General features: G+C 36.1%; 1 protein-coding gene across 3 annotated transcripts in view; it reads left to right on the top strand.

Moving 5' to 3' along the window:
- The window catches only part of FNBP1L (formin binding protein 1 like), a 51,763-nt gene that overhangs the window by 6,315 nt on the left and 18,311 nt on the right, over positions 1-27,137 (top strand). For all 3 annotated transcript variants that reach the window (XM_088524533.1, XM_088524534.1, XM_088524532.1), the window contains exons 2-3: positions 17,073-17,188; positions 26,223-26,276. In XM_088524533.1, coding sequence (XP_088380659.1) covers positions 17,073-17,188; positions 26,223-26,276 — 170 coding nt within the window. The remainder of the gene's footprint in view (positions 1-17,072; positions 17,189-26,222; positions 26,277-27,137) is intronic.

Genomic DNA, 27,137 nt, shown 5'->3' with positions numbered 1-27,137 from the left:
AAGAGAAGGTTTATGTATTACTGTTTATGTAGAGTTATCACTGATGATATCAAGATAGTGAAAAAAGTAGTAGTGCTGTGGAAAATTATCTAAAGGTTCACTTGTTTATTTAAATTAATTCTTATCTTGGATTAATTTAGGTGGGACTGTTAATTCAGTAGTTAAAATCCTCATTGCTTAGATTTGCTGAACTGCCTTTTAGCTTGAATGATAAAGACAGTGATTGAATAAAGTTTTTTTTTTTTTTTTTTTAGAGAAGAAGTTTTTAACACATTACTGAATAGATATTTATTGTTAATAGCACTCACACACATTTTTTAAGTAACTTGATTTTTTTTGTTGGTAGAAAAAGAATCCCCCAAAGTCCAGATATGTCCAGCTTTTTCCTTCAGTTGGTGAACAAATTGTTCAGTGAAAGCTGAAATTCCAATCAGCTTGCTTCATTTTGCCCCCAGTGAGTTTGCGTACCCCAGTCCCAGCACTTTCTTGGCAGAAAGTTTATAAATTCAGCTCTGAAGCATGACAGAGTTTCAGCTGGATGGGAAGAGGGGGAAAAAAAAAGAATATTATAATAATGAAACCCAGAAGGTTTTCATTAAAATGCTGACCCTCTACACTGACTTTATGTTTATGGAATTATCTGCAATGCTTTTTTTTTTTTTTTTTTTTTTTTTCCTTCAAGTTCTGGTCTGAGAGGATAGTGGTCACGTAACAGTGTTGCACTTTATGCTGAGTGGCAAGAACAAGGAAGGGTTTCATTTCAAATGTGCTTATTTTTCTGTTTATATCTTAATATTTTTGAAATTTTTGAGATTCAGCAATTCATATTCCTTTTTTTTTCCCTCCTATAATTAGAACTCTGCTTTGTGACTTAAAGTAAGAAGGACATTCAGCTGCTGAAACTGCCTGCTGGCACTGTAGATTATGTATTTGTGCCTGGTTTTGTTCCTTTTTACGTTTTTCAGAGAAATGTAGTCTTATAGTGGGTTAAAAAGTGAATATTGTGAGCTCTATATTTTTCTTTTGCTCCCCTCACCAACTCTCCTCTCCTCCATCCTTTTCTTCTCCCCGCCGCGTGGACCTCTTGTGTTGTCTTGGTTAAGTAAACTTTTTTTTTTTTGTCTTTTAATTAGCTTGTCAAATTGGAATAAAGTTTCTTTGCATCAAATTAAGATTGTAATGATACCTTCATTTGCAGAATACCTTAAGATTCTTTAACGTGCAAGTGCAAAGCAATATAATGTTTTTAAATGAACTAAACCAAAAAGCAGCAAATTCTAAGACTCCTACCTAATTCTCTTTGATCAGATTGTCTACTGGAAAGAACTATTTGAAAGTCTTCCTTGTAAAGCATATCTGAATGACTTTGGTATGGAAAGTTTCATCATATAAATACACTTAAATAGTTTTGAAGCTATTTCAAAAGAAGCTTGTTTACAACATTACATCAAATAGCAATTGAATAGATAAAATCTACCATTTTATCATTGTATTTGTTGGTGTAATGCTTATGCTTATCAAGAATTTGTTTAGAAGGCAGATAATGTGCAAATCACTGCGAAAAATACTTCAACGTGCCTTTTTTTGTAGTTCTGTGTTAAGTAAACAATATATTTTTTTTCGGAGCTGAGCAGTGAAATGATAATCCATTTCTTGATTTGAATTTGGAGCACTGGATATGTACTGAAGGCAGTGCTGGAGTCTCATGAAAAGCAAGTGTTGATGCTTTAGTATAGTGAGGTAACAGAGCTGGAATCAGCCAGGAAGGCCCTTGGAAGTGAGGTCAGGAAGCTAATGTTTGATGTGATAGGAAAGGATGCAGAGACAAGTAGAGATAACATTGTGTAGAAATTGTTAACAAGTTTTAGGATAGAGCATGAACTTGAGATTCAGGGAAGAGATCAAATGCTCAAATGAAATAAAATTTGAAGATTAGGACACATTTATAAAGGATATGAAACAATAAAATGTAGTGGCTGAAAGATAATGCATGTTATCCAGATTTTAATGAAGCATTGTTTCCCTTAATTTTTCACTAAAAATTAAATCAAATTAGTGTTTGTTAAACTGAAAACAATGAAGGCCCATTAATGAGGACAGATAGCAGAAATTTAGTTATGGGAAGAGTCAAGTGCTTTTAGGAGTTCCTTTTCTGCCTTAGATCTGTTTTTTGATTTAGGTCCTGATCGCAGAAATACTTTCCTATATTTTTATTTATGCCAACTATGAACAAAAGTCTTGCAGAGTCATTGCAAGTCATTAACGTGCCTGAGGTTAAGTGTAGTGTACAAGGAACTTCCCGGAGCCTGTTTTCTGAGAGAGGGAAAGTTAATGAAATCTGAAGATACTCTCATGGTATTGCAGTAATAATGCATTCTTCTACATTCATAGAATCATAGAATGCTTAGGGTTGGAAGGGACCTCTAGAGATCATCTAGTCCAACCCCCCTGCACACGCAGGGTCACCTAGAGCACGTGGCGCAGGACTGCGTCCAAGCGGGTTTTGAAGATCTCCAGAGAAGGAGACTCCACAACCTCTCTGGGCAGCCTGTTCCAGTGCTCTGTCACCCTCACTGTTAAGAAATTTTTCCTTAAGTTCCTATGGAATTTTTGGTGTATCAGTTTCCGGCCATTTCCTCTAGTCCTATCAGTGGCCACCACTGAAAAGAGGCCAGCACCGTCCTCTGCACTCCCTCCCTTGAGGTACTTATAGACACTGATTAGATCCCCTCTCAGCCTTCTCTTCTCCAAGCTGAACAGGCCCAGCTCCCTCAGCCTCTCCTCATATCATTATCTTATATACATTATCTTATGGAAAGACAGTATTGACTGTTAGAATCAGACATTTAGTAGAACGTGGTTATAGGTTGGTTATAGATTGGATTTACTTATGGTGACAATTTTCTGAATCCTTTGCAAGTAATTAACCTTATTAATAAACAGTGTAATTTATATTAATAGCTATGTTCTCTTACTATTTGGGGAATTTGTTAAGTGGTAGATAGATCGTGATGGTCTTGAGATCTCTGCACTATGGTCCAGCTCTCACAAATTTGCTTGGAGGAGAGGAAGAAAAATGAAACTTTCCTTTTAACAGTTCTCCATCATGTTAAAATATAACTGGAAGAAAAGCAGTGGACTGGAATTCCTGCTTAGGTTTTTTTTTTTTTTTTTTTTTTTTTTAAGATAAATAGTAGCTTATCAGGAAAATTTGAATGTCTGGGAATTTTGTACTTCACAGATAATGTGAGGGGAATGTCGAATGTAAATTCCACTTAACAGTGTGAGACAAGCCAAGTGATTTTGAGCACTATCCTAATTCTCCGTGATGTGATACCCAAATATTTATTCCTGTAGGAGTAGGTGTGATGGTCTGATTGAGACTAAAGAATAGAGATTTTGCCTTCTTCGGGGCTTTGTGTTTTCCAAGCCTGATTCTCATTCGTGCTCAGGTATTGAGTATATAATGAATTAGCAGTGTTTCAAAGACAAGTTTCAGTCTTTAGTTTTAACCCTGAAAGGAGAACTGTTCTTTCTCCAAATATATACAGGCCAGTTGAGAGTACTGCTTTTCATTTATCTTCATTGAATGCCAGGAACCTGAGAGCAGTGAATTTCCAACAAAGACCATATCTAAAAGTGATTCTTACAGTTCTCACAGAGTATTTGTAGTTCTATATGCTTAGCATTTCAAACTTTTTATCATGCAAACATAATCAGACCGCAAGTCAAACCTGAAGCCTGTGGCTTTCATGACTGTTTTTCTTCATTAGGTCATTGGAAAATAGGGTTTATTTTTTGCTGACTTTTGTTCATTTGTAGGAAGAGGATCATGTTCCTATATCTACATGTAAATCTGACAGTTGTTCGGATGTTGTTGGTAGTACTTTCATGGCTTGTACCATTTATTCCATTAGGAGAAGCAGCATAGCTTTTCATAGTGTTGTTTCTTTCTGTTTTTTTTTTTTCTTAAATTTTTGCAGCCTCTTTTTCAATATAATACAGCCTCAAATTTGTTAATAATTTTTGATAGATTTATATGTTGATAGCTAAAAGTGTGATGTTAGATATTAGTATGTGACAGCTGATAACTTTATATTTGAAGCTTTTTCCTCAGAACTTACTGTTTCATGACAGTGCCTGAAAGGTAGATTATTTACTGAGATTTTTTTTCAGTCCCTGTTTAATGTTTTGCTGTTTTAATTCGCTGAGGGTTTTGTGGAATGAGTAGATACTAATGACACGAGTAGTACTTTATATTGAAGAATGCAATTACATTGCTTCCCAAAATAGTTAGGTTTCCTATATAGGACATGAAAAATGTGTAAGGAGGTGATACCACATTTTAAAATTTATATATATATATATATAAAAGACTGTGCCACTTTCTTTTACATATAGATGAAAATGTGGAGAGTTGTATGTGATTCTTTAGATAGAACTAAACTAAGTAGAGTCTGCATTTTAAAAGGAAATCTTAGGATTTGTAGTGAGGTAGCGCTTGCAATGAGGATTTGCTTGCAGTTAAATTCTGAACTACAGGTCCGGTATGTTGTTGAGCACGGTGTTTTGACCATTTGGCTTTATTTTGCCATCTTTGTCATATTTAGTAATAATGAAAAGACTTCAGAGAGGAGAACTATTAATTGTTGACTTCAGTAGTAGTTTTTTCTGTGGGAGTTGTTAATGGAACAAGCTGCTTTCCATGGAGTATTAAAAGTTTGCATGGAGATTTAAAGTAGTTCTTAAAATGTTACTTTGCTTTCCTAAAATATTCCTTGATTATGGCAGAGAAGCGTTTCTCAGAGAAAACAGTTAAATCTTCTCATTAGGGTAAATTGTGCAAAAGAGGCTTAAAGGAGGAATTGCCAGGGAAGTAGTAGGTGGATGGGACATTCAAAAATTAGGTTAGAATGAGATTGGAAACTGATCCTGAGTGAGTTGGGAGCGGGGAAGAAATGGCAAAGACATTTCTGTCACATATACTGTATTTAGATTTGCTGCTTGCTTGAACTCTGCTTTCTGAACTCCACTGTGGTCCAGTATGAATATCTTTGTATTTCTGTTAGTTTAAAGGAGAGTGAAATAACAGGAGAGAGTACACTGCTGTTGAAGTTGTTTTAATTTGTAGATTGGCTGCTTGATTGGCTCTCAATCTTAGGAAAAAAAAAAAAAAAAAGGAGGGGGAGGATGCAGTCTGGTGGTGTTATTGGTGGATGTGACCCTGCCATCGTTCTGCCCAGAAAGTCAGTGCTATTTACCATGTGGTTGCTCCAGAAATATTTTTACTGATTATACCAGAGTTGTGTGATTTCACTATTAAACTCTGATGTGGAATATGTTTGTGGAGGCCACTGCAGCTGCTACTCTGGATTATGGAAATGATATGAAACTGAGCTGTTTTGAATTTGAGCTTTTGGAAGGAAAATGGCTAATGTAGTTATGACAGTTTAGAAGTACAGTTTTTGGGGTGTCCCGAAGTTTGTACACAGCTTTTGTATCTTCATATGCATTATTGATATGCAACTTCAATATCTAAATTAGGTCTTTGCAGGTTTTTTTTTCCTTTCTAAAGGCACAACTTCTGTAATGGAACTGCATATGCTTATAGTTAAATAATGTCATTGATCATTTCACTTAAAGCTAGATTTTTGGAAAGGAAAAGTATATTGTTAACGTGGAAGGAGAGCGCTATGAGTACTTACTATTTGCGTTTACAAAGAAAGTTATTTTTCTATTGGATACAATTTTAATGATTAATTTTAGTATTTTTCTTGTAGTACAGGTTGTGATCCTGAAGTCTGTCATAATGAATTATAAGAGGGTTTTGTTATGTGTTTTCCAGACTCATATTTTAAAAACTCTAAGATAAATTCACACAGCAGGATCATGGTACGTTTTAATGTTAGCTATTAGAATCACAAAAATTCTGTGACTTTGAATATGCCAGTACTGACATTTGGTTTGAATTTAAATTCTTTAGTCAGTTACATTACGTGTCACTACAAAGCTTGCTTTAAAACCTGTGCATGTGGTGGAGTTTGTTGTGAATATAGGATCTCTGTTATTGTTGCAAGGTGTTATCTGAAATCAAAGGTTGGAAGCCCCTAATTTACTTCCACTTTTACTCTTTTGGTGTATATGGATCTAGTTTTAAAATCTCATTTAAAAAAAACACTCAATCCTGTTAGAAGTTATCAACTAGGAACAGTAGAATATTCACGGGAAATATTGAACTGGAAATTTCCACAGCTTAGAACAGAACTCTGTTCAGAGAAGACCATTAGCCTGGTACTTGGCAACAGCAGAGCGTATGGTGGGTGAGTTAGCAGTGGCCTTCCAGTTCTGATAGCTGTTCACCTAAGCAGTCCCTTGGGATCTAGGGTCTTCTGAGGTGCTGGACAGTGTCTGCTCCTGGTTAAGAGAAAGTGAGCGTGCTTGGAATTGTGTCCACAGGGATTCATTCTGTTAATGTTTTCAGCCTGTCTTTCATAGATAGAATACAGATGATTCAGCTCAATAAAATTGAGGAGTTGATCAGAATACTTACATATGTATATCCTATTCTGTCAAGTTATTTAGAAGTACAAATAGACTTCATAGTACAGTTCTCCTTTTGTATACTGGGGCAACAAAGGTAATGTATGTGCCTATTTATCTTAAATCTATCTGATAGGACCTAATATTAGTACTAGGAAATACCTTATATTCCAGTCCAGTTCAATGTATTACAATGTAAATGCATTCGCAACTCTGGGAATAATTGAAACAACTTGGGAGAGCTATGATCAGTAAGGATATTCTTTGTGCATCTGTTTAAAGAATTTGTGTTTGTCTTAAGATCCAATATTTATAATTTCGGTAGCAAATTCTGCATGTTTACTGACTATTACTGCATTTGCTGTGGGAATACTCTAAAATGCTTTGTTGTACTGTATACTGCATAGTCATTTAGTATGTCAAAGTTAGCACCTGAAGGTGTTTATTCCTGTGCTATAGATTTCATTCAAATTGCAGTTTAGAAAGTACCTTGAAAGTTACTTTGTTTAAAGAATTACTCACTTGAGCTTAATATTCTTAAGAACCTGTACGCTTACTAAAGATCAGTAAGGAAAACTAGAATTATAAGGTATACACTTGCTCTATACTTGTTGGAACTGTGAAGACAGTTCGGCTACTGATAGTAGTAGTAGTAGAATTCTCTGTAGTTATTTTTGTATTAGGTTTGTCCTAACTGTCAGAAAAATAGACAGTATGATGCAATCCAGACCAAGTGATTAATTTCTGTCTACTTACCCACTGAGATACAGATTAAATATTTATCTTTAAATGAGAAACACGCAAAAATGAGTCTTCTAAGTGGGATTGGTAAACACTTGGTTGAACACTTTGAGTTTTTTTACATCAGATAAAGGTTGTAGCTCCAGAATTATCCCTGACTCATATGCACCTGGCAAGTAAATAAAGTGATAGTTGGATGACGAGAAAGTTGATATTCTCTACCCCGTACGTTCCCTTTTTCACTCTCCTCTCTGCCCCAGCTAGCTTAAAGTACCTTTTTTAACCTGTATTGCTTGTAAATACTCTTTGTGATAAATAATGAGTGCTAGGGAGATGTAAAAAAAAAGGAAAAATTATTACCTAATTTATTGCCCTAGAAGGCATTGACATACTGTTCGGCATTTGAAGAATTGCAAAAAAAGTCTTAACAATTTAACCTTATAATTAGTCCGCATATTAACGATACAGAGAGTTAAAACTGCAAAAGTTTTAGATTTATTTTTCAATAACTTTCTAAATTATGGAGTCTAGAGCTTTGTGTGAAGATAGGCATTTCTGCAGTAGCATGCAGACTGTGAAGAAAATTAAGCACAATAAAATATGTGAAAATTGATTTTTAAATTCTCCTTTTAGCCCTGTTAATTTTGTCCATGTTTACTTAGCAAACACATTCCAGTGTTTGCTCACTGCAATCTCATCTCACCAGATTTCTGGACTTTTGGTCAGAAGGTGATCAAAGTGCCTCAGTAATTAACTTTATTTAATCTTTATGAAAACACTGCATGGTACTTCATGGTGTTCTCTCTAATTGTTTATCTTTTTCTCAACTCAAAAAGCAGTTTTGTTCTGTCTTCTGAGTGTTATTTCTTCTAGGGATGTATCACCGTCTGTTAGCTTTCTGAAGAGCCCTATTGTGTTTGTTCCCGTTGATATTCTTATAAATCCTTCTTGTCCTCATTTTTCTTTTCTCTTACTGAAGTTAAAGTTTTACATGACAGAGAGTGTTTTACTGTTCTTTGAAATTTTGAGTCATCTTGGCTTTTGGCTGAATACAGAACTATGTCTCTTAAGTTATATGCAATCTAGTAGTTGTTTTACCTATGTCTCATTTCAACTTGCTAACATTTTCCCTTAATATTAAGTGTAAGCTGGATTTCTTGATAGTGCAAATGGACAAATTGTGATACAGCCTGTGAGAAGTTCTGTGTGTGCGTGTAAGGAACAGAGGCCAGAAACTTGAAATATAATGACTGTGTCCTGCAGAGCACTGGGTGCAGGTTTGTACCCACAGAGTGAGCAGCAAAGCTGGTGGAGCTTGTTCTGTTCCAAATTTGTTATTTAGGATGCCTAGACATTCCACAGTAATAACCCCTTTGCAGAACCTTTACCTTGCTCCTCTTGTCTCTTCCATATCATTTACCTCCAAGGTAATTACTGTCTTCTCCTCTTTGAAAACCCTTTGCCTTTGTATTATCTGTACGTTGTGTCATCCGTATCATCTGTACCACTTCCTCGTTTTCTTGAGGACACTGTTTAAAGTTCACTCCTTTAATTAATGGAGAGGAAAAAAAGCAGTGCATGGTCTGCTGGTTGGATACTGTGCCAAATAGGCTACAGTAGGAGCTTCATAGTTAACCCTTCTCTGAAAAGGTTAACAGTGGGTAAGATCTCCACATGTTTTTAGAAAATAAATCCTATAGATTGCAAAGTCAAATGTGTAAGAACTGTAAACTGTCAGGGCTACTTGCTTGCACAGCCTTCTTGTATGGGTGCACTTTTAATAACATTCTGGAAATGCTGATGATTTTTGTAGAGTTGCATTTCAAAATTTTTAGTTTTATATTTTGAATAGTTTTACCACTGGATTGCTTAGTTGTATACAAAAATGTTCACCTTGTAAATTGTGAACATTTGTAAACCATATAGTAATAATGTAGAACCTTGCAAACCATGTAGTAATAATCTTTTCCAGTTGAAGAACAAAACTATGTTTTACACATTTTATTTTTCTTCAAAAATAAAAATCTTGCAGCAATATTTTCCAAGCTAGATATTTTTCTTGCAGATTTTTTGGAAGATCACTTTCATCATGCAGTAATGTGCTATTTTTCTATAGAAGCTTTGCTTCATGTAGGACCTAGTGTGGATTCTGATCTTGTAGCAAATTCAGTATTCTCCTGTTTCATTGTTTTAGCAGTCCTGCTGTAAAGACAAGATTTTCTCAGGGCCATTATCTCTTATAATGAGCAAAACCATCTCTAAACATTGTAAAAACAGTAATATAGTCTTACTGGGGTGCATCAAATCATCTGACTCATTTATAGTGGGCTCCTTTTGCAAGTGACATAACTAGGATTAAAACTTGCTTATGCTTCTGTTCAGCAGCTCTCCAGAGTCTCAAAAATGCTTGTGTTCAGACTTGGCGATAGTGCAATTCCTCGCTCTTTAGGGAAATTGACCTAGTTCTGTCCTCTGTACAAGGCATGTATACTGCTATCTCTGTTAGCGATAACTATTTTAATCCAATAATGGGTAAAAGCATATTTATTTGATTTGTGATCAGCAATTTTCTTGGCCAGCACTGTTTGAAAATTATCTGATATCTGTTCACATGTGAATTAAGCTCAAAATAGAAGTACGTGATGACCTACTGTTTCAAAATCAAGTGTCTCGTTCTCATTCCAAAAGCAACCACAATGTGTATTTTTCTACCTCTGTTCTCTCCGTGGTGTGTTCTTCTCCCTTACGGGGAAGTAAATGTGTCTGTCACACTTGTTAAGTCCTTGGCTGCCAAAAAAGCCGTTCATGCTGGACCCAGTGTTTCCATAGAAAGTTTCCAGTGGAGTAGTTAGGTGTCCAGCAATTTATGACTGCTTCAAGTTATTTGAGCACATTTTCATGCAGGCAATTTTATAACCATCAAATATAGAAATTGATTTTTAAAAATCAAGTTAACATTGGTGTTACTTTCTGAGAATATATCCAAAAGTCCAACGGACAGGTGCATTTTATGTACTTTGTCCACGGTATGAACTGTTTTCTTTTTTAATGCCTTAAAAGAAAGTCATTTTTCATGGCTATTGTTTTCCTTTGGTATATGCAGCACTTCAGGTCTGCATTTATAATGCAGCTTCTCACTTAAGTATTTTGAAGCTGCAATATAAGGATTGCTATTAATACAATGTCATGGTTTTAGCAGACAAAGCAGCTCAGTGTTCTGGAAGTCAGCTTGCACTGTCTTTTCTTTTAAGTTCTTTTAGGAATTCCTTTGTACCTAAACAAACTGCTGTATTTCCTTTACTCCTGTATAGTCTATATTAAGCTAAACAGTATGTCATATCATAATTCTGTATTAGAATAAAAAAATTATGCCTATATGCATGTAACTTTTGTTCATGTGTTTTTTTTTTTCTGGTGTAGCTATAGCATTTGCTATTTCTATTCTGTTCTTTCTCACTGATGTTAATCTTGTCTATGAATTTTTTTTAGTCTCTAAACTTGTTCACAGCCATATATCTTCTTTAAACTCTAATACAGAGTTTTTGGAGAGGAATGAGGTATAATTTGCAGGTTATTCTGTTTGGAAGTTACAGTCCGGAACTCTTAGAAAGCAGAAAAGCCAGTCTCTGGTTTGTTCTCTGTATAGAAACAGCTCTTTGTTGTTTTTCACATTTAAAACTAACAGGATGTTTTAAAAAATAAACTACTGTTTAGCTGGAAGCAGCTCTTGTCTGCCTCTTAAGGAGTAGCAGACTGCAGTTGCAAGAAAAAAAGCAAGACCAGAAGACCAAATGAGTAATTATAAGAACAAGCAGGCAGGAAGAGAGGAAAGTGATAATCAGTTCAGCCAGTCGAACAGAAGAGCTATTATGCGGGGATAGAAAAGGAAGCAAGAATGCATATAGATAGAGATTGAGGAGAAGAAGAAACTTAGACATGGAGGAAGTTTCAAAGATCAGGAAAACTGAAGCATCTTGTTAGAAGTAATTAGTGAAAAATATTGTAATGAAAATACAATCCTAATTATTTTGTCCTGATGAGAACTGGGAAAAGGTACACTCTACAATATTGATAACTTATCATTCGTATATTTATGTCCAGTCATGATTTCCATTTTAAGATTTGTTTGTTAACGTAGCACAGTAAGCAGTTCTTTGCGCAAAAAATGCAAGTTATATATATATAAAAAAGACCTTGTCATCGTATTTTACCTAAAATATGTTGAATTGTGACCCTAAATGACTTTGCTGTTAATTTAAAAAAGACTCTTAATTAAAAAACAAAAATAGATATTTCAGCAGAAGTTTAATAAAAACATAAACTAATATGTGAAATAGCAGTTTTGTAATGTCTTGTAACATATTTTTTTATTTTACTACTTGAATATAGCAGGTGAAGGGAGGAAAGATGTTACTTAACCTGTAATTTAAATATATGCATAAAACAGATTTATTTGAGAAACTCTTACAGGCTTGGATTGAGTAAACAAGACCGATCGTAGTCAGTGTTGAGTCTGCCCCATTTTCTCAGCTGAGTTTCTGTGGACTTGCATTTGTGTGGCTAAATAATTTGTTGCATTGCTGAAGATGATATAAAATACAGCATTTCTCTCAGCAAATGTACCGGACTTTTTTGCATGCTTTTATTTTATTTATTTTTTATTATTACTTTTTTTTTTGTCCCTTTTTCCCCTGAGAAACACTTAATTGAAGTTACTCCTTTTTTCTGATGTGTTTTCTTCCGTGGCTGCCATTAGGATGTGGAAGCAAGCATCTCTTCCACTGAACTGTGTAGCGTTAGGAATTTGGAGAGAAAGATGTGGAGTTCAGCTTTAATCTGCCACTCACTAAGCTGGAAGTTTAGACTGGCAAGCTAGGCCTGCCAGAGAGAACAAAGAACGGCAGAAAAACGAATTTCCTGCCAGAGCTTCATATGGCAAATAAGATCACTTGGGTAGCTGCAGACTAATTGGTCAGATAAAATTGTGGAAATATTGATGTCCAGTTCAGTAAAAAGAGAACAGAATGATAGTAACGTAATTAGTGCCAGTTGTCATATTTTCGAATAAAATGTTGTGTTAGATAACCTGTTTTAAAGGTTGCAGGTTTAGCTGAAATAATAAACCATTAAGATAGGATGCTTTATTTTTTTAAGTTGCAATAGCTGATATTTAAAAGCTAGTTAATGGAAATGTAGGTTGGGAATTGATGTATTGTAAGTTTTTCACTGTAAAACATAGCAGGCATGTGGATATGATTTCTTGTTTTTCTAATCAAATATATAATCAAGTTACTGGTAGCTTTTGCAGGCAATAATATTTACTGCACAAGTAAATAACAGCAGTGGGGGGTTAGCCTCTGTAAGACTGATTCAGTCATGTTCTGGTAGTGAGGTGCTACATCCAAGAATGAAGAATACAAGTTGTTCTTTCAAGGGTAGGAGCAGTATGTTAGCTGGGAAAAAGAAAGAGTCATTGTGAATAATAATGGAGCAGGACTTTCCGTAGAAAAGAAATGTTGACTCTGTGTTAGTGAGAAATTACTAAATTGTGACATGAAAAGAATGATTTGACTATATGTGTGATGTTAGAGACGATGTTTGGTATACTGAATCCAAAACTGAAGAAATCATTGTGTGGGAAATAGAACAACATAGAAAAAGTTAGGAAAAAAATCTCGATAGTGCGAGAGATAGAGCAGTGGAACAGGTTGGCAAAAGAGACTATGGAGTCTCCTTCTCTGGAGATCTTCAAAATCTGCTTGAACGCAGCCCTGTGCTCTAGGTGACCCTGCATATGCAGGGGGGATGGACTAGATGATCTCTGTGATTAATACTTCAGAAATTACAGTTTTATGGGGAGAATATGGAGGGATAAGTTAAGCCTGTTTGGTTAATGAAGATATAATTTTATGAGGTGGTTTGAGTGCCTCTTTGAAATAAAAAAATCTTTTTAAAGGTAGCTTATCAGTCTACTAAAAAAAAGAAAAAAATAGTAGCTTAGAAATGAAAGGTAAGTTAATGTGACTGAAATAAGGAAAGTGAAGTGATGAACTGATGGAAAAGTGTGGTGGGATTTGTAGCTTACGGAGCTTTTTAAGTAAAGCTTGCAGATGAAATATGTTGACACAGGCTTGATATATTAAAAAAAAAAAGGGGGGGGATGAGGAAAGAACATGATGCTTTGGTATAGGCAGCAAGCCAGATAAAATGGTTGTTATTCTTGGAATCTATGAAGGGTATAGCATGCAAGTGCTGTGAATGCGAGCTTCAGTTCCATCTCTTCACATGTGATTAAAAGTAGGCTTTGAACTGAGGTATCTGAAGATCATCATCAGAGTGGAGGTCAGTGGAATGGAAAAAAATCATCAGAATTTGATATTTATGATATTTCGATATTTATGCAATAAACTAGAGCTTCTTGTAATGGAAACATTCAGTAAAGCAGACTTTCCCCTGCCTCCCGCCGAATTTGGTACCACTACCTTATATTTCTAGTTTCTAATACAAGTAAAAATGCTAATACAAGTGAAAGTTTTCTAATACAAGTAAAAAGTCCATGAAGACTGGGAAGCAAGTATTTAAAAAATCTTGATCTGCCTAGACTCTCACACTCACACGTGCATGCGCGCACACACACACCGTTGGGCTAGCTACAAGATAATTTTAGGAAGAGGGAAAGTTTGCTCTAGTGTTCCTTCCATGCTCATTGCTTTGAATAGATTCCCTAGATTTTCTTCTTAACTGGCTCTTGCGTGTCTGGAATGGGGGAAATAAACAGTTTTTGGTAAGAGAGGAGAGCAAATTTTGAGTTTAACCAGGGAAATGCTGTTTTATCTTTGAAGATTTGGTTCAACTTAGCTCCTTGTTTTGATGCTTCAGCCCCCATTGCTGTAAGGCTTCCTGGTATCGCCAAAAAGCCAGTAAGTTCAGAACCATGTGGCTGGAGTATTCCGAATCTTAACCTATGTTTCCAGTAAATAGTCTTCAGGTACCATTTAGGGGTAGTTCTCATTATGGAACAGTCTATACTGACTTATTATAAACTTTTGTAAAGTGTCAGGGTTGTTCATGATGCAGAGGCTGCGTACTGCGTTCGTTCTTTTGAGTGGGCAATTTCCACTAGAGCCTCTGTCCATTAGCTGACCCTCAGTAAGTAGTAGTGAAGTAATCAGTAGCAATAGTGACAGATGGATTTTAATTAAGCTTTGTACAAAACTTGCCTGCTCAGCTGCCTTTCAAAGTTTGGGAGTTACTGGACAAACAGCAGTGTGTATTTGGCTTGGAAGGTGGTTGATAAAATGCTTTGCTCTCAGCGTAGTAGATAGCCAGATGCTTTGAAGTCTTTCTTCTGCATCAGAGGCTTTAAGATGGGGAACTTAGCCACAGAGTGGTGGGGATAGCTAGATGGGTTTGAATTTTTGAGCAGTACCTTGCAGGAGCTTTTTGTTTTACTCTGTTCAGGTGGTTCTGTCTGTATTCTGTGCATGTTCTTCATCTAGGGAAGGATGGACTAGGTATAATCCTACAAAATTATCTTTGCCCAGAGCCTACAGCTTCTCTAATCAGATGAAGGAAGAGAACTTGAGGAAAGGAAAACTTTCAGGAGTTGGTCAGTGATGAAACACTTTGGTGAAGGGCAGAGGGGAGTAACATGTCAGTTGTTCCCACTTCTTTCCATTCTAGCTTAATGTTGGTAGCAGAGAATTAATATTGACCAGCAGAGTCCTTTTTTATGGTTGTTTGAAAAAATAATACTTGGAAGGCCATACTCTCTGGCTATACATTCTGAAACATCACTAGTTTAGTGTTCGTAACGTTAGTGAAACCTTAGCAGCAAATCTGAGCACTGTGGCCTAAGGAGCCTAAGCAGGACAGCAATGTTTGTGTTCACCAGAGGAAGACTTACTCTTTTAGTGGCATTGCTGGTGGCTGCATTCCAAAAGCATCTTTTTTTCTGGTGCTTTGGCTATTGGGCTAATACTGTCAAAGAAATTACAAAACCAAGAGCAGAACAGATATATCTATATCTATCTGTCTATCTATATGTATATAGATATATAAAAAAAGCAAAGCTTCTTGAAAATACTGTTTTTATGTGTATATGCAACAGTTGTTCAGTGCTAAAAGCAAGATTATAACCTTGCCCTTCCCACAGACAAACAGCACCAGCTCTTTTGACAACAATGACAGGAATCTGACTTTATCTGACAAAAGGAATTTGGAGTGGAAATGTCCAGTTTGTGTAGACTGGGTGTGCCAAAACAGTGTGCAATACAGGCTGTTGTTTCCCAAGCACATTAAAATCTTGTAATTGGACCCTCTCCTGTCTCCCCTCTATTTCTGTGATGAAGAGCGTGATACAGAGGCAGTGTTAGGACAAGACAGATCCTTTTGGTGGTAGTACTTGGCTGCAGCTGGATTCAAGGCACTAACAGCCGGAGTTCGTCCATTGTACAGAATGCTAAGAGCAGCAGGCCAGGCAAGATCCAAGAGAAACCTTAATTCTGATTTATTCTTTATATATTTTTTTATAAATTGGCTTTTTTTTTAGCAGCATATATTTTTGTCCCAGCATTTCTTTTACATTTTTCTAGTCTTGAGCCCTGCAGCATTATTTCTGTGTGATTTATCTTCATGGGAATACTTGAGTTATTAATACTAGTGGTTGATATACTATATTGGGCTCAGGTATGTTACTGAATCTGCAAAAACACCTCACCCCAAACTATTTAAGTAAATAAAATAAGCTTTGACTTCACACTAATTCTGTGGGTTTTTTTTCTTCACTGACTGAATTTTTAATTTTTTTAGCTTGTATTTAATGTGGGGTATATTTGGATCCAGCATATACAGGACTTTGTATTTCATGTTGGGCTTGCTTGTATTTTTTGGATTGCCAAGTAACTTTCAAGGAAAATGCATGGTAAATGTTTTAAACTGAAAATTATGCATTTTTTTTCACCATGGCATGTTTTTTTAGCATAAAAATGTGAATACTTCCTTGTTAAATTAAAAATGTTATTGGTTTGTATTGTGCTCGTTTACTGTCCTGTTATTAATTCCTGCCTAATTCCCTAACCTCCATATTACGACTTGCTTTTGGAATTTTCAGCTTGTCCTGATTCCGTGTATTCTCCACTTGTTGGTTCGTATGGTGAAAATGCACCTTAGAAAGTATTTTTGTTTATTAAAAATCCTACAGTCTTTGTTGCTGATTTATTTTTGACTTAATTTTGATTTGTTTTGTCATAGTGGTCTTGATGACTGAGGATCCGTTAGCTCTCTTTGGTCTGTCTTTCCAGACTTGATCATTAACTGGTTTTATATATAGATTTATTTTAACACAGGTTTTAAATGGAAACTGCACCCAAATTAGTCATGCAGTTATAATTTACATTATTTTTCTGACACTTAAGAGTTGAAATTTGCATACTAATTGTTTTGTGTTTTAGAATTGCCAAATGTATCTTGTGTGTGGAATAGTCTCTTAGTTATCTCTAATACCTTTGATTATATTTTTGTTGTCTTGGAAAACATTCATTTGTGAGTGAAAGGATTTTTAAGGGGAAAAAGGTATAATATTTTTGTCATGAAAGCGATCAGACAAGGGCTACACATGAAATGCAGACCTAGATCTGCATACAGTAGATCTGCACATACAATTTACTGTATATATGCGTGCGTGACTTCTATCCAAGTAGTAAGCATTCCCTCAAAGCATACCTCATAAGCTGTTTCTGGCAATGGCTTTACTCTTAGCTAATTCTGGATATTTTCATTTTGTCTTTAAGGATCAGTTTGATAACCTAGACAAGCATACACAGTGGGGCATCGACTTCTTGGAGAAGTACGCAAAATTTGTAAAAGAAAGGATAGAGATTGAACAAAACTATGCAAAACAACTGAGGTAAGTGTTGCGTTGTTTGTTTGTTTTCCTTTTAAAAGAATCTCAGCAGTTACTTAAAAGCACTGCATCATATTATAGGCAAATATGCAATTTCATGCTTAAAGACCATTTTTCATTTACAGAATGAATTCATCTTTTCATGTCAGACAATTTTTTTCTGTACTATTCCAAAGCGGAGAATATTATCTTTGGGTATTTGCTTGCTTGCTTGTTTTTTCCTCTCCTCTCCCTTCCCCCTCCTTCAAATCTTTGAACAAGAAAGATATATTCAGTGGAATTTTAAGATTAAAAACTAAACAAGAAAGCTCTACTAATGCTTTTCTGCTGATTATCAGCTCTTTTGTAGCAAACTTCTCACATTATCCAAAATCTACTTTTGCGTATGTGTGTTCAACCATTTTTAAGTCCCTGCTACTAATTAATTTCTCATGTTGAACTGGCAAGGGCTATAATACATTGTGTATGAAAAATCTGATTAAAATGATTGAATAGGACTGCAGAAAGCAGCAGATCTTCCTGTCCTTTAAAGTTCACCTTTCCCATAGCTAGTTCTACTCATTTGGGTGAGACTTTGTAGCCCAGCCACCCTTTGTCTTATCTCCAGTTTACTTTCTGTTGCTGCCAAGTTAAATATCTTTTACATCCAATAGGAGTTTCTCCTTGGGATCATATAAGGAGAGTAGCAGCAATGAACTGGCACAGAAACACATTCTTCAGAAGGAAATAGGATTGGTTTCTACCATAAGTCACAGTGCTTGGAGAACATGATTTAGCATAAAGGAGTCCTAAGAAATTTGCATTCACCATAATCCTTGTTGTCTTGCATTACCTTGGGGACCTAGTTGAAGCTGCTACCAAGCCGGTGTCACACTTAACCGATAATCAGCTTCTCTCCTTTGGTGTCCTCCTCCTCGTCATCGTTGGCACGCTAAGTTGTCCTCAGATAGAGAGCTGAAGAATCCTTTCTCATAAACACCGTAGTGAAATTTATAGCTGAGGGAGTGGATATTCTGTCTAGGCTGCTCGTTTACCTTTCCTTCTTGATGTCTTTATCAACCTCTTTTGATCCAGTTTGTAAGATTATAGCACGCTGCTTTACTGAAGGATTGTTTTTTTTTCTTAAAAGGAATGAAATATATACTTCTCACTTTTCCAAAGCTGGCCTACAAGAACTTCAGGAGGTAAAAGAAAGTTTGAAGCATGCACAGCACCAGTCCACATCCCAGTGTTGCTTTGTTTCCTGATTCCCATTTAAAAATGGAAACTTGTTTTATTTGCAGATCCCGATCTTTTCCTTAAAAAGTATGAACAAGTGCCATTTTGCTTAATTATATTTGAAGGTTCATCTCCCACAGCTAGCAAGATGAGAGAGCACATTATTACTTTCAGATTTGATTAAAAATGGAAAGTCTTTTCTGTGCAGCATTTTACATTTGGGCAAAACACCGATTATTTTTTTCAAAGTATCTTTCAACAGCGAAATTGTTAGGAAGAACACACCTTTTGTGAGGTGACTGAACTTGTTGTGTATGTACAGTAGGTGTGGCAGTTGTGGGAGGCACTGGTGTTGCTGCGCATGTGTTGTACAGTGCATGTGTGCACCTCCTGCTTGCTGCCGACCAGGGTCTGGACAGCACAAAAAAAGAGTTTCTGCCAGTAGACCAGTTCATTTAACACTTGGTTATTATTTCATGGGTATTCCTAGTGAACTCTCTTATGATAGGACATTGATTTCAGCCATCTTTTCTTCTGTGGATGCTCACTGTTGTTAACAGTGTAAAAGAGAAAGTTGTAAGGGGGAGAAACGGAGGTCGAGTGGAGCTTTCACATCCAGAAAAGTTAGCCATCCTGCAATGTGCTTCTGAGAAGCTCTGAGATGAGTCCATCTTGGGATGGGCTGTGGTTCTGGTGAATTTGAGTGTGACAGCATATAGCCTGTGAAATGGATTTTTGGTATCTCTAATAGGTATTTTTTCCTTTTGTAATCAAATAGTGTTGAGGATCTCTTCACGGTGAGCTCTAGAACTGAAATTTGCTGTGTCCTTATTTAGCAGAAACATTTATGGTCTGTGGCAACCTCCTGGTAGTCCTAGCTCTGTATTAGTACTTAGATGGGAGACCAAGAAAAATCAAAAAAATCAATCATTTTTCTTCTGCCGTGGTTTCAGTGTGGGCCACCAACTTGCTGTTAAAATTGTTGATTGATCTGAGTGTTGCAGGCTATTGTATTGATGATTATGTAAGTAGTTAATTTTAATTAAAAAAATCATAGATTAGAGTCTGTGTCCTGGCAGAAATTCATATTCACTCTATGTGCATTTTGATGAAATATCTTTTCATGCTATTATAACTTAGTGATGAGACTTTTCTGGGTGCAACAGCTGTTCCAGTCCTTCTGGGAGATGGAAAGCAAGTGATGCATATAAGCTTATAAAGAGCTATTTGAATGCACTTATTGTGTTATTATTGTATGAAGTTACTGATATTGATACTTTATGGTTGTTGAGTAATTCCAGAAATGCTAATGAGAATCCAGTCCCAATGCTTTTAGGTAACAAATCGTTCCTTGCTCCTCTTGGTAGGTAGTTTTTGATACTGATAAAAGTGCTTAAGTGAAACCATTCAAGAAACTAGGGATATTTATGCAGAAGAAAAAAATATTTAGAAACCTTGTCTTACCTCCATTTGAAAGATCCTTTGTTTTCACAGATGCAAATATGTTCTCATTTTGAGTATGCTTAAAGAAAAATCTTAAGATTTGTATGGCTTTGGTCTCAAATAGCACATTGTGGTATCCGAAGAATATGAAGGTTATTGGCTGCTCTTGAGTTACAGGGGCCTGAATTGGGACAGACACATTGCGGTGTACATTGTACACTAAGGATTCAGTTTAGTTATGTGTCTGTTCAATTTCTTCTTGTTTTAAAATTGGAAATAAATAGAATTGCAGTATGTGCCAAATTACTGGGCTCTTGCAAAATTCTGTAATTGAATTCTCAGATGTTGTTTGTGTCCAGGCAGTTATTGTTCCTGGGGAGGTGTTTTGCTGGGGAGGTTGTTTTGTTGCTTCCTGTTCCTGACACACACAGTAATTCTGGAGGTTGACTCCCTTCTTGTTCTGTCTGAAGCATTGTGGCACTTTTGAAGAAGTTGCTCTTTCTGTGGTGTTAGACAGTAGTACAAGTTACACATGTAGTTACAGACTAAACTCCTATGGAAGTAAGATTTCAGAATTTGGTCAGGTTCTCTTTATTGGCAGTGAAAGGAAATGATAAGACTAGTTCTTGAACAGAGTATTTTCTTTTTAAAACTGTACATCATGATCCCTGGACATATCAAGGTGTTCTGAGCAAACTTAAATTTAGTGTTTGTAGTATTTCCTTCTGCACAAAATAATCCTTCTAACTGGTTTATTTTCTTAAATATACTAATGTATGCATATATCTAATCAAATATACACCTACCCATCTCAGCTGTTGTATGCAAAAACTTAGAAAAGTTATTTAATATCTGTGTAGGCTCAGATGTGAGTTTGAGAACACAAATTATCACCGTATTTGTTTTTCAAATCTCTCTTCCTTTAATTGGAGCTGAGAATTTGGGCTATGGATTATTATCCAAATGTGGATGTGGCAGTTTCTTTTAGCAATGTTTCTGCATGCCAAAACATGTGATTTCTTAACTGTTCCAAGGATATTCAGTTTTGTAAACTCAATTTACGTGTTTTTTTTTTTTTTAAGATTCATTTTTTTAGCCTTTTCTGGTAAGGTGGTGTTCCTAAATGCAGTTAATTGTTATTTTTTGTTTTCACCCAATCTGTATGCTGAAATGAAGTGAATGAATTCATCAAAACCCTCTTGAAAATACTGCTTTCCATATAAATTTGAAGTGCTCCAATTGCATTGTTTTATAATTTGTGAGGACAGGTATGTTTCCAGACCCTTCTGTAACGTAATTTGGAGCCTGTAAAAGTTTAGTGTAAATAGTTGCAACAATACTTGAGCAGTTACCTTCACACATATTCTACAATATTATTGATATTACTTCCGTTTCTGCATTGAGGGACTGAATAAATATTAGTTTTGAGTTCGCTGACCCAATTTTTGTACAAATGTACAAATCTGTACAGATTACTACTGTTTACACAGATGATATGTGTACATAGTTGCATAAGTTACTGCAATGATTAAGTAGGGTGCCTTTTAAAGCCTACAGGTATATGACTCAGGTTCTTGTTTCCTTTAAAAATAGTAACATAGTGTAGGTTACTGTCTGACTGCTGTTCATTTGAGACTGACTTATGCAGAGGAGAGTAGGTGACAAGATTAAAGGAGCAGCACAAATTGGATGTGATTAGTCCTGTATGAAATCTGGTTCCAAATGGCTGTAAAACAGAATGTGGTAGAAGTCTAGATTGTGTTTCTGGAGAAGCTTAAAGTTTCATCAATCTCTGCTTTTAAAACGAAGTGTAGCACAATTTGTCCTCTAGATTAAGTTCAGTTCTGATGTCCTGGAATTACTTTTATTACTTTTACAGTGGCACTGATGCTTAGGTCTGTCACTTGCATTTTTGTGCTTTTATTTCCTTGGAATAAAAAAGAAAAAAGAAGTGTAAGGAAGAATCTGCATTTATTTTTAATTGCCACATCCTTGTGGTGCTGATTGACTCACTATATCTGAGTTCATTCATTTGTCCTTGGAGAATGTCATACAAAGTGGCGGTCTGGGATTGCTGTACTGCCTTCTTGAAGAACTTCTGCTCCAAGTTATCTGTGATGAGGTGGATGAAAGTTGACCTGACTGGCTCGTGGCTGTTTCTGATCACTGCTAACATCAGTAGCATTTGTACTGATGCCTGGGGAACAAAGTATCTGTATTCCATTGCCGGGCTTTTGTTTCTTTCCTTTCAATTAGAGCAGAAAGTTAAACTCTCACTAGAAGTACAGGGGGTACTTAACAGTGTGACAAGAGTAACTTGGTGAAATAAGGACTTAATTATTTTAGATTCTTATTTTTAAGGTCTGCCTTAAGTTCTAAAGTATATACGTATGCATATATATGTATATATATATACAGACATACATAAAATCCCCACTGTAGGGAGACCTCTCCAGATGTGACTGAGCGGAGTGGGGAGCCCCTGCTCCAGTTACGCATGGACAAGGGCTCCTTCTAAATTAACTACAGTTGAAGAAGGGTCACTCCAGATGTTGTATTAGGATGTGTTTACACAAGTGTTCTGGTCCGCATCAGGAATGCTCTTTACAAATGGATCTGCTGATTTGTTCCTGCTTACTCTACGGCTCCCTTGTGGGGGTGAGTCTGAAGATATTCAAGCTGGATTTCTTTCCACGGAAACTGAGTTGTGGGAAGTGCACTTGTCCATGGGTTTGCCCATGGAACAAGGATAGCGCTGCTCCAAAGTCAAACCTTCTGAAATTCCTATAGTGTGAACACTGAATCCTAAACATCATTCCTTGACTGTAAAGATCTAAACCTATTGAACCATTCTAATTGCTGCTGTAGACATACCATAAGGTTGGAGTGTTCTGGGCATACTAGTCCAGTTCTGTGTTTGGATCCAAGGGATTACACACAAGTGTAGATGAAAATGGTGGTGAACCTCCCCCACACACACACCAGGTGTCAACTGACTCCTCTTTGAAATGCTGCTTTACTCATATCTTCAGATCCACTCTCATTCTAGTCAGCATTTTTTTCAAAGATTTAAATTTAATTTCTCAGCTGTGTTCTTTTGTGTTGGTCCTCAATGCTTTAAAAAGGTATTTATGCTTCATTTATTGTTCATATGCATTCCTATTTTCTCTTTGCATTTCTCTGCAGTTTGCATAAATTCTACATTTGTTTGTCATTTCATATTTAATAACTTTGAAGATAATAGCATGTATTGTTATTTTGGCCTTATGGCCTGATCACACAATATCTTGAAATTGTATTTTCCTGTGATCCTAAATGCAGCCAAGATTGAATAATGTCTAATTAATGTAAATGGCATCATGATTAACATATCTTGACTTTTATTAGGAAGAAGGATTGTATAATATTTTTTCTCTTCTTGTGATTGTAAATAGCCGCATTAAAGAGTAAAGCTAGAACAGAAATCAGCAGGCTAGTAAATTACCTATGCTTATGACCCAGCTCCCCTGTCACTCTAAGCTGTATATTTTATATTAAGTGGCTTCTTATTTGTAGATCTCTGAAAGTCTCCTCTTGAAAAGGCCCTTGCGTGGTTGCTTAGTTACAGCATTGTGAGCTTGTTATGTATTTCACATTCTGAATAATAATCAGGTGAATTTTAGGAGTTTCCCATGTTAATAAGCTCCGAGGAGCAATGCTGAAGTGTAATGCAAAATCAAATATAGCGAAATCACTTCACTGAGAAGGCTTTTTTTTGTTGTTGTTGTTGTTGAGTTTATGCATTTTTCCAATCAAGATACCTTTTAATTTCTACCAGGTAAAATTTTACAACATGCAGAGGATTCTGGTGATACTGAAGAGAAATTCTTGTTTTGATTTCTACAAATAAGTTTTTTTTCTGGTTTTAGTCTGCGAATGTAGAGAGACAAAGGTCCAACCTTGCTACTTTGGCAGTGACTCCCTGTTCATGTTTTGATGAATGCTTAACGACTGAACATGGTCTCACCACTTCTGTCTTAGAGATAATCTCCAACTTCCAACTACATGGGTTTGAGAAATTGTACAAGGTTGTTTTAGATGAAAGCATGACTAGCACCCCTGTTGCTAGCGATAAGATAGGTCACTCTGTTGCAAATTCCATGCAGCCAGAGGAAATGTCATTTTAAAAAATGCATTTAAGATTTTGTCTCATGTAGTCTTATCTTCCTCCTCTTCCTTTCCCTGCCTCTGTAGCACTGTGACTGCAGACTGCTTTTTCTAATACAGCTACAAGCTGTCTAAGGGAAGGTATTTTCAGCTATATATAAAGGATGATTGTCTCAATCGTTGTTGGAGAGACAGTTGAGACCGTTGGAAGTCCTGAGGTCAATTAAAAGATTACTGTTAGAGCAGCAATCCTAGGTTTGCTGAAGCTGCTCACTCATGGGTGTGCAAAGCTTTCGTGTTGTTTTGTACTTAATTTCTGACCTGGGTGGAAGTGTAAAATACCGTTCCTTAACAAAATACTATCCCTTCACAAAATACGTAAGGTAGAATGAAGTATATTGCAGAGCAGTTAAAACCCCAAACCCTTCTATGCGTCATTGGGATCCACCTCTCAGGAATGCACTTTTGAGCAATGTCCTCTGACAAGCTGGAGATGAATATGTGTTTCTTGAACAGAATGTGTCAATTGGGCACACTTTTTTTTTCCCAGAAATGGTAGGTATCATTATTTAGAGATGTGTGGAAATAATTCTAATTGCCAGCATTCTCTTGCTTTAATTTGAGCTTTATAAATTGAGTAATTGGCATGCCTTATTTTCTGCTGAGTATGCTAATAGATGCTTAAAATACTACTTCGACAGTTTAAATGAGGGTTACCGATTATTTGGGTATCCATCCATCTGATCACACAGGAGGATGTGGTCACACAGTGTGAACCTTACTAGTGAGTTTTTGATTAGTTTTGATTAGCTTGAAAAGTAAGTGAATTTTTGTGGGAATAGGAGGTTTGTTCTTTAAATAACTGATTTATTAATTTAAGTATCTTTTCAAACACTGCTTATGGTTTTAAAAAATACAGTGTGTCTTTGATCCCAAGGAGCACAGATGTTGAAGGTTGAGTAAAAATCGTACATCTTACCTTTTCCTTTTTTTTTTCTTTCATATGAGAAAATGCTCTGTTGTTTGCTATGAAATAATATATTCTCTCAGGGAAGGGAGAGGAGCGTCAGTGGGGCTTCAATTCAGTCTTTCTACTTCATGGAAGGAACTGTCAATTTGGAAAATTGCCAGAATAATCCCCCTCTCCAGCCACATACAATTGAAGTTATGATCTCCCTATACTAAAAATGTGAGGAGAATTGTGGATTTTTTTTTGAAGACTGAGAGCATGTGTCTTCTGAGATATCAAAAATTTAAACAGACTAATTTATTATTATCAGGAAAGCATTTATTGTAAGGACAGAATGGTTCGCAGGAGAAGATGTGTACTCAGAAATACTTCTGCAAGCAAAAGTTGGCTCACAGGAAGGTTTGAGTGTGAAAAACAACTAAAAATTGTGTGACTTTGTTTCATTTTCACTACAGGATTTTAGCTGTATAATTGCCAGCGTTATTAAGAGTGGTGTTTGTAGCAGGGTCTGTGCAGTTGCACATGTTCTGCACTTCTTTTGTAAGCAGTGTACATCTGTATTAGCAATACTCTAGGGTAAAGTAGGTTATGTTATTTATATGTTTCTGAAGTATTGCTTCCATATCGTATTCCTGTCTGCATTCTCAAAAATACATTTGGGCTCCTCTTGCTCGCATTTGCTTAGTTTGTGAAGGCCTCAGCCTCGTGTTTGTAATGCTGGTGGCAGTACCCAAAGTAGCACTTTCCTTTTAACGAGGTGTCATCTCCTCTAGTCAGGAAGCTGCTTACTGATGTGTTGTGGTTAAAAGCGTTTATATGAATGGATACTCAAAGCTTAAATCGGGCATGTAGTTTTGTGCTCATGGATACAGCATGGGTGTTATGTGTATGTGTCACAAAGCAATCATAGGTTTGCTTTTTTCTTGATTGCTAGTCTATTTTGCAGGCTTGAAGAGGAATTTAAATAAATGAAATAACTGGTTATTTTATGTTTAGTCACTGTGCAATAGAGATTTCAGAATATTTACAAGTATATTGTTGGTTCTAAGTGTTACAACTGTTGAAATGCTCTAGTTCTGCCTTGTGTTAACTTAGGGACCCTTGTAAGTTTATAGAGTGAATAGATTTGCTCCTTGAAGTCCTTAAAGATAAACAACAAGGAGCAAAACTATTCACCCTATAAACTTACAAGGGTAAGTTTAACAGTTTGTTTTCTCAGAGGAGATTCTAAATCCTGTTTTTTTTCTTCTTCCTTAATAGAAATCTGGTTAAGAAGTACTGTCCTAAACGTTCATCCAAAGATGAGGAGCCCAGGTAAAAATGTGCATTTCAACTTTTGTGTATACAAAACAGAGACTACAGTACTGCAGTATACTTTTAGCTGTGGTTTTCTGGAGTGTTTTTTAAAATTTTTTGTTTGTTCTAGAAAACTTTTAAGACAACAAAAGCATGAAGTAATTCTTAGTCATAAACAATCTGTTTATGTTTCTTTAATTGAGCTCTTGCAAATTCAACTTTAGTAGACCAAAGGTTCAGTATTTGTATGCTATGTATGTTCTAGTATTTTTTTTAATAGGAAAGTGATTTGTGCTTAGGTTCTAGCTTTTATTTAGTGCATTAGGTTATTTTCGAGTGTTTATATTGCAGTATGAATATAGCTATGTAAACCTGGAACTTAAGTGTATGCAAAATTGTCACATTTTTGGCTAGAAGAACTCAGACCTCTTAAACTTGTGACTCACTTTGATTTCAGAGACAACAGAGAAGTGCTTATTTTGTCGTCCATGTCCATTGTCATTTTTTATTTATTTAGAAAAACACTTTTTTTAAGGCATAAATAAAATGCTTGAGAGTAAAAGTATGTGGGCTGGACTTCAGGTTGCAACAAGAGTGCATGCTGTGCACAAAGTGCCTGGGAGTCCATGCTAGGACTTCTGCTAGTTATTTTTATTCTGTTCAAAATCCTGGGCCTCAAGAAACAGAATTTCTAGTTCTAGAGTGGCATTTGAATTCCAGAGAGGCGAGCCTATGGAGATGGCTGTATTCCACAGTTTAAAGAGAGAAAGATGCATATTTTAATATGGTGCATGTTGTTTTTTTCTTTCTTCCCTTCCACACACACTTCTCCACCCTTTGCCCCTCCTCTTCCCCCTTTTTAGTGCCAGCCATAGTGGC

This window comes from Tinamus guttatus, unplaced genomic scaffold (assembly GCF_059628265.1).
Source record: "Tinamus guttatus ecotype Peru unplaced genomic scaffold, ASM5962826v1 Tinamus_guttatus_pri_ptg000211l, whole genome shotgun sequence".
In the NCBI taxonomy this organism is placed as follows: Eukaryota; Metazoa; Chordata; class Aves; order Tinamiformes; family Tinamidae; genus Tinamus; species Tinamus guttatus.
Note: the sequence above shows the minus strand (reverse complement) of the source record. Positions and strands in the feature narration are given on the sequence as shown.